The sequence below is a fragment of the Catharus ustulatus genome, chromosome Z (assembly GCF_009819885.2).
Source record: "Catharus ustulatus isolate bCatUst1 chromosome Z, bCatUst1.pri.v2, whole genome shotgun sequence".
Classification (NCBI taxonomy): domain Eukaryota; kingdom Metazoa; phylum Chordata; class Aves; order Passeriformes; family Turdidae; genus Catharus; species Catharus ustulatus.
In genome coordinates this window covers 43,292,282-43,299,811 of record NC_046262.2, presented here as the reverse complement: position 1 = coordinate 43,299,811, position 7,530 = coordinate 43,292,282, and the positions used below count along the sequence as shown (strand labels likewise).

The 7,530-nt window shown below is 49.8% G+C and overlaps 1 protein-coding gene across 1 annotated transcript; it reads right to left on the bottom strand.

Moving 5' to 3' along the window:
- Positions 1-1,821: 1,821 nt before the first annotated feature.
- Positions 1,822-3,526, bottom strand: GADD45G (growth arrest and DNA damage inducible gamma). Its single transcript, XM_033085756.2, has 4 exons — positions 3,392-3,526; positions 3,176-3,277; positions 2,856-3,069; positions 1,822-2,488 (listed from the first exon to the last, which is right to left on the bottom strand). Exons 1-4 carry the CDS (start codon positions 3,442-3,444, stop codon positions 2,378-2,380), a joined length of 480 nt encoding a protein of 159 aa, XP_032941647.1. The 5' UTR covers positions 3,445-3,526; the 3' UTR covers positions 1,822-2,377.
- Between the last annotated feature and the right edge of the window lie 4,004 nt (positions 3,527-7,530).

The following is a 7,530-nucleotide window of genomic DNA, read 5'->3' as shown; positions in this document are numbered from 1 at the left end:
ACAGCTAATAGTTTCACAAGACTGAAGGAGAAGGTTGTCCTCCCATCTTTCATGAGGCTAGAGGAAACATGCTCACAAGTGTATTTTGGTGTTGCCCCACCAATTTTATTGTTTGCTGCTGCCCTTCCATAAAAGCTGGAAAGTTAAACTCTCCACCAGGTACCACTATCTCTGCCTACTGTCTCAGTCAACAGACCAGTTACACTTACTCTCTGCTATACTTCAATGATTTATGTATGTAATTGTACACATGCGTGAGAACTTCCTTTAGTCTTCTCAGGCTTGTTTAAACCACTCAAGGCTGTAAAGTACTGCTTACACTTCACATGAAAGTTGATTTCAGGACAGTCCACTTTAATCTGTTCTTGGCTCTGAGTACTGATCAGGCCCCAAGCAAAGAACAGAAATATGTTTCTTGGCTGCAAAATGAAGAAACCTGCATTTGCTAAGAGAAAAATATAAAAATGCCTAATAAAGGACCCACACTTGATATGTTCTCTGTATCAAGGCAACTGCCTCAAAGGCAGTTTCTGTTATCACAGCTGCCAGAGCTGCCTATTCTCTTGCTTCTTCATGTGACTTTTCTAAAAGTCCTAGACAGACACCAGTTGCTGAGTGCAGGTTAAGTAGAAAAACAGGCTGTGCAGAAACTCCTGTATCTTAAGTACAAAAATGAATACTTGCAGAGGTCTGAGGCCCCCATAGTGTTTACTTCAGCCTAAACTCTGGTTATGCCACCAGCCTACAGCCTCTCATGACACTGTAACAAAGGCCAAACTCTGCTAGATACCTCCTGTACAAGGAAGCATATTCCAGGAATGCTGGAGCTGAATTTGAACTTCCCTTATCAGGAACAATGAAACTGAGAGCAAGCAGCTTCCTTGCTCAAGTGGAAATGACCACTTTTCAGCAAGTGCTACTGTCAATCACTGCAAGCCAGCCCAGAGGAAATGCAATTGTGATAACTGAGTGGTTTTAGTGCCTATAAAGGAAGTGAGTAGTTTAGCTTTCTTGCTCTGTGGAGAGGGGATTATTACTGTGCCATTTTAATGTCAAGTCTGGAGCACATGCAGTTTGTGCACAAAAATGGGGTGATGTTTCCCCTTTTAACATAGGGCCAAATCAATTCACCCAATTAACTTTTCATGGCAGGATCACTAAAAAAAGGCCACACCATCCTTAAATTGTTTTGGACTTAATTTGGTGTTGTCATGCAATTAGGTTTTGCAAAATTGCCTTCTGGACTGACAGCTTCTATTGTTACAGCATATGGCAATCAGAGAGCAGCTTGTGGCAGATGTGATGTTTATTCACCATTTGCTAGTTTTAGATTTAATGATGTCATTCTAATCAAAGCAAATGTTAGATGTGTTTGACATCTAAGGAGTTTTACAGCCCCCCCATCATGTTTTAGCCACTTCTGTCAAGTGGAAACACGTCAGCTCTGAATGCATCCAAGTCATATTTAAGAATCAATGATGCCATTTACTGGAGGTCTGTATTCCAAAAAAATCCATGTTTCTAACATGCATTGTGCTCCTCCAGCAGACTACAAAGACCTCCTATAACAATAAGTGAGCTCATTAGGCATGCGACTCCTTAGTCTTGCAAGCTGTTGCGGTAAGCAGCTGTTGCAAGAGGGTAAAAGGTTGAATTATCAACTTGGACAGCACAGCACTTCATTCAGCCAGCCCAGGAAAGTATTTGAGCAATAACTCCATTAGTGTGGGCTAGATCTTTGACTACAGCACACAAGCAAAACATCAGTGGTATTTCAGTGACATGCTTTCCCACACCCAGCAAGCAAGACAGCCTCAGAAATTAATTGTCAAAATTTATTATGAAAGCTTCAATAGCAGCAAATATTTCAATAAAAGTTATTGCAGTACTAAAACAGATATGCAGAGTGACCCAAGAGGCCTGTTGAAGTCTGTCTGCTTTGGAATATCTGCATTTGTCTTAGTAACCAATCCCCAATACTCCATAAATATTGATACTTCTCCTGTGTTTTGCAGACAGCACCAACAGTTCCTAGTTACAGTACTCTATCCAGTCCTTCTGGAAAGTTTTGGCCCGCTCCCCTCAACTTTCCCTCTCCCTTCTGAAACAGTTCCACATAGCCAAACTTGCAATACTTTCAGTTCCATGGTATGTCAGTCTCTCCACGGTTGCAGCCTACTGAGGCTCACTGGTGAGATGAGCTGTTTTCCTCTTTCTCCTCTGTAAGAGCCCACTGCATGCCAGTCTGAGCGACTTTAATCCAGTCTCTTGACCAGGCTAATCCATGGAATCAGCAGCTTGTTGCACATTTTGGTGAACGCACAGCATATTGAGAATGCAACAAAGGTTTTAGCCTCCCCAGTGTACCAGGTGACCATCACTCAGGCAGGGTGATAGTTGGCACCCAGTCATTGACATTTCGGCTCTCTTCGCAAAACAAGTTCAGCTTCTCCAGAGCTGGGTCCTTCCAGCCTTCCTCATTCGGGTTCTGCAAGAAAGACAAAAGTTGCACACCATGAGTATTGCCTGCCAGCTGAGGTCATCACAATATTTACAGAAGCATTAGCTTAGAACTGAAGGCACTTCCAGACAGTTTCTGTCCTGACACAGACAAGACAGGAAGCAGCGATGCTGCCCTTGCGGACAGCGGAGGAAATCCAGTTACGAGAAGTTCTGCCTTCTCCTCCTCCTACTACTACTCAGCTGACTCGCTGCGTGCCAAGTGCCCTATCTGTGCCCAGCCGAGGACTCGACCACCCGCAGCGGGAGCAGGGGCGGCCCCGGCGGGCTCTGGCAGTGCGGAGCAAAGCCGGCACGGCCGGGGGGACTGCGCTCGCCGCTCGCAGGACACCCACCGTGATGAGGATGCAGTGCAGATCCCGCGGCTCCCCGGAGTCCTCGCTGGGCCCCACGATGGCCGCCAGCTTGGCCACGTCGTTCACCCGCACGATGTCGATGTCGTTCTCACAGCAGAAGGCTTGGATCAGAGTGAAGTGGATCTGCAGGGCGATGTCCCCCTCGTCCTCCTGGTCCGCAGCCAGCACGCAGAACGCGACGTTGTCGGGGTCGCTACAAGAAGGGAGCAGCCTCATGAGACCCGCGGTCCGCGCCGGCCGCCCCGCAGCCCCGCTGGGCTGACTTACACGCTCCCCCTTATCCCCACCGCCCTACTTACACATTCATCAGCTTGGCCGACTCGTAGACGCCAGCGGTGAGGCAGCCTCGGCGCTGCGCCGACACCAGTAGCTCGTGGAGGGCCGTGCCGGCGCCCTGCATCCTGCGGGCCGGGAGAGGACACAAGGTCAGCACCGTGCCGCCACCACCACCGCAACCACCCTAAAACCGCCCGCTATCCGCTTTCCTCGGCTCCCTGGTGCCCACCCGCACGTACCAATCGTGGCCCGCAGGCATGGGCTGCTGTCCGTGGATCTCCTCCAGAGTCATAGCAGTTAGTCCCCAAAGAGCGGAGGCTCCCTCAGCCCTGCCCGTGCGCACTCCGTGGGAGCTCTGAGGCAGTAGCTGGCAGGCGTGCGCTACTTATAGCCCTCGCGGGCGCCTCCCGGCCTCCCATTGGCCGGCGGGGGAGAAAGGGGCGGCTTTATTATGCTAATCGGCGCGCGCCGGAGAGGAAGCGGGGGGGTGGGGGGCGGGAGGAAAGAACGGCTCGTGCCGGGAGGCCACGTGGGGCGGGGACGGGGGGGCGCGCAGGCACGCGCCGGCCCGAGACTGCCGGCGGTGCCGGGGAGAAAAAGAAAATAAATAAAAATTAAAGAAAGGGAACAAAAGGTTTTATTAATATGGTTTCTGCAAATGTGAACGCCGCGATTCGACAGCCCCTGCAACCACCAGGGCTGAGGTGCCTGCTCTGTAGGGAAGGTCCTGGGGCTGCACTGGCAGCCACCTGGGGATGCTCGGCAGTGGCCCCGGCTGCAGCAAAGCCGCTCTGTGCCCCGGTCTGAGTGAACAGGAGCATGGCCAGCCGGCCGAGGGAGGCGATAATCCCCCTCTGCTCAGCACTCACGGGACAGCAGCAATGCGGTTTGTCCGGTCTGGGCACCCCCAGCAGGGGAAACATCGATAAACTGGGGCAAGAGCAGATGAGGGCACCTAGGAGTCCAGAGCTGCGCTGCTGTCCTGCTCTGCAGGCTGAGGGACGGGGGCCAGCTCAGACTGGAGAAGGAAAACTGCAAAACCCAAAGTCTGGGAGGCAAACTGCAGTCCCCAAAACCTGTGCAGTGATCATCGAGAAGATAATACTAGGGTCTTCACAGCAATGCCTAGTGGGTGGCAGGAGACAATGAACCTAAGATGAATCAAGAGGCTCAGATGGGGTGTAGGAAAAACCCTTTCTCTCAGAGAACAGTCCAGCAGCGGAGCAGGCTGCCTGTCCAGAGTGAAGATTTCATCCTTGCAGGGTGGCAAGCCCCGATGCAGGTCTGTTCTGAGGTCACTGGCAATCTTTCTGCAGGTACTACTGTCCTATGATCCTCGTGAGGGAAGGAGGGGTGAACGAACACATTTTTCCTTATTTTTTTTCAGTCGAGCATTATTAAAAGTAGCTGTAATTTGGACAGTGCATCCTTCTCAGAATGAAAAGAGTGTGATTCCTGAAGACAGATTTGCACCTCTTTGTCAGCAAACCAAGCAATAATAAAACACATCTTCCCGCTGCGGATGAGCAGAATCTAACTATTAAAAGGCAAATCACTTTTCACGTCGCTTCAGCGCTTTAAGCTTAGGCTTAAGCTCGCAGTTATCACTTCTCTCCACCGAGCGGTTTCACAGAGGTTGTGGAGAGCCACCTGAGGGTAACCTGTGCTACTGCGAGCTGTCCGCGCCGAGTCCAGCGGGATGCACAGGCACACCTCTCCGACTTGTCACCCTTGCTGCTCCCTAGCCTGCGGCCGCATCGCCCCGGTTCGAATGTGTAGGAACCCGGGGATGTCCTTTCCAGTACTTCACTGGGAGTCCTGGATGAAGCACGTTTTATCTGTGACTGTATATGCTATACTCTGCTCAATAGTTTCAGTCTCTTAGAGAACCACAGTTTCCAAAATGCCTCTCAAAGGGAGCCACTCTAATGAGTTGCTGTGCTTCTATTTCCAGTTGTTTCTAGTTAGTGCCCTAGTGACACTACAGGTGACAGCATTCGACCTGGCAGTAATCACTTAGTGAGTTTCCATTTTAAACCAGTGACAGCATAGGCGTGATGTCTGCCAAACACATCCAGCCTCTCTAAAAACATTTCTCTGATGTCTAAAGAGCTGTTAGTACTGTGGAGAAAATCTTCACTGCAAACACCAATTCTCAAGCAAAAGAATCTTTTTTACCCTTCTAACGTGCAAAGGCATTCTTGACTTAGAAGCCAAGCCAGTGACCTGTCAGTCTGAATTTGACGGGGAAGGGCATAAATTCTTAGTTGGCTTTCTTTAAAAAAGATGTGAGAAGTTTCCAGAAAATTATCTCCTGGGCTGTATTCAGGCAAGTGCAATTGTCTCCACTTGCTGGAATTAGCATTGTGTGCATAGCATATACCGTTCATTCTCAAAAGACGAAAACCCTCCATACAACTGCCTCCTTAATTTTTTGCTTTTTTTTTTTCTCAAAGTATATAAATGGGGGTGATTGCAGAAGAATAGCTTCAATGGTAAGAAACATTAAATGGTATGTCTCTTAGAAGTATTCAAGAGTCTATTTCTGATGAAATAGGTGGGAAATCCAGACTGACTCACAGCTTTCAAAGAGGCTGATATCAGCTATGACTCTGATGACTTTCTCATTACAGTAAGAGTTACTTAAAATGGATCCGAATTAGTAAGCCAAAGCAACTCAGAGTGGAGAACAGTGCATATGTAATAGTAAAATATACATAATAGTCTAGGTAATAAAGTGATATATGGAACCATATTAACACCTTAATCCTTTTTTAATCTGACATGCAAGCTTCCAGTTTCAGCTTAATGATGCAGCACCCTGGAATTAGGGCTCCTTGACACTTTTCAGTTCGCCTCATTATTCCCGGGTCTCCTAGCACAGATGGTGCTGAAGGCCGTGGAGCATTCATTACCAGATACTTGATCCAGCTTATTTCCAACCATAGTCTCAACTCCAGGCTTCTGACGCAGAAGAGATGTAGAAAGGAGAAAGGAGAGCTGTGCAAGCCCAAGGTCCCGTCCCTGGTTTGAAGGCAACAACTCTGCAGATGTGATACCTTTGACACCTAATAAGCAAGCTGAACTTTAGCGAAGGTCGGTCTCCACTGCTTGCTTTCTTGGCCTTTTCCTCACACGTTTTTAATACATTTAACCGGTGGGCACAGATGTTTGGCGGATCAACTCAAAATCATCCTGTAGGTCAAGGGGGAGATGGGGGACGGCGGGGACTATCCCATGGCAACAGCACTCAGACGTGAGTGGGTGGATTCTGCCGACAGCGCTGGTGTAAGCAGGCCGGTGCCGCTCCCCGGTGCCGGCACAGCCCGGCACGGCTCGGTGCGGACCCTCCCGGGAGAGCGGCGGGGCCAACGCCGCCCGGCGCCGCGCTCGCCGCGCAGCCTGCGCTGACCTCTCGTGGGCACCCGGCAGATCGCTGGGGCTCCGAGCACACAGACAGCGCCCTCCTGTCCCCGCGTCTGGAACGCTCACAGCAGAGACACAGGAGGAGGGAAAATATTAAAAAAAAAAAAAAAAAAAGCACAACCAATCCAACCAAAAAGTAGACTTCAATGCATCCTGCACAAAGAAATCCCCTAAAGTGTATTAGTTGATCCACAGACGTGCTCGAGGGTAGGAAGGCTCTACAGAAACCCGGACAGGCTCGATCAGTGTGCCAAGGACAACTGCATGAGGCTCAATAAAGTGCTAGGTTCTGCTCTTTAGTCTCAGCAAACCCATGCAGTGCTGCAGGCTGGGAAAGGAGTGGTCTGAGAGCTGCTTGGCAAAAAGAGATTTGGGCGTGCTTGTTGAGAGCCAGCTCAGTGTGACCCACTGTGTGCCCAGGTAGCCAAGAAAGCCAATGATATCTGAACCAAGAATAGTGTGCCCAGCAGGACAAGAGAAGTGGTCATCCTCCTGTACTTGGCATTGCTGAGGCTGCCCCTTGAGTCCAGTTTTGGCACCCTCACACCTCCAGGACTCTGATGCTGGAGCTTGTCCAGTGAAAGTCAATAAGGCTCATGAGAGGACTAGAAAATACATCTTGTGAGAAATGGGAGAGGGAGTTGGGTTAGTCGAATCAGAAGAAGGGGAGGCTCAGGGGGGACCCATCACTCTCTGCATCTGAAGGAGGCTGTAGTGAGGTGGGGGTTAGTCCCTTCTACTGCACCTGCAGTGAGAGGATCAGAGGAAATGCCTTCAACTGAGACAGCAGAATCAGATTAGGTATTAGAAAAAAAAAGTTGTCACTGTTAGGGTGGTCAGGCGTTGGAATAGGTTGCCCTGGGTGGTGGTGGAGTCCCCATCCCCGGAGGTCCTTAAAAAGCATTTGGATCTGGTGCTGGTTAGTGTGGTTTAGTGGTTTAGAGTTACAGTG

Coding starts and splice junctions, on each gene's coding strand:
- GADD45G (XM_033085756.2), bottom strand. CDS start 3,444: ATGACTCTGGAGGAGATCCACGGACAGCAGCCCATGCCTGCGGGCCAC. Junction 3,070..3,175: donor TCGGCCAAGCTGATGAATGT/GTAAGTAGGGCG, acceptor CCCTTCTTGTAG/CGACCCCGACAACGTCGCGT. Junction 2,489..2,855: donor TGCACTGCATCCTCATCACG/GTGGGTGTCCTG, acceptor TCTTTCTTGCAG/AACCCGAATGAGGAAGGCTG.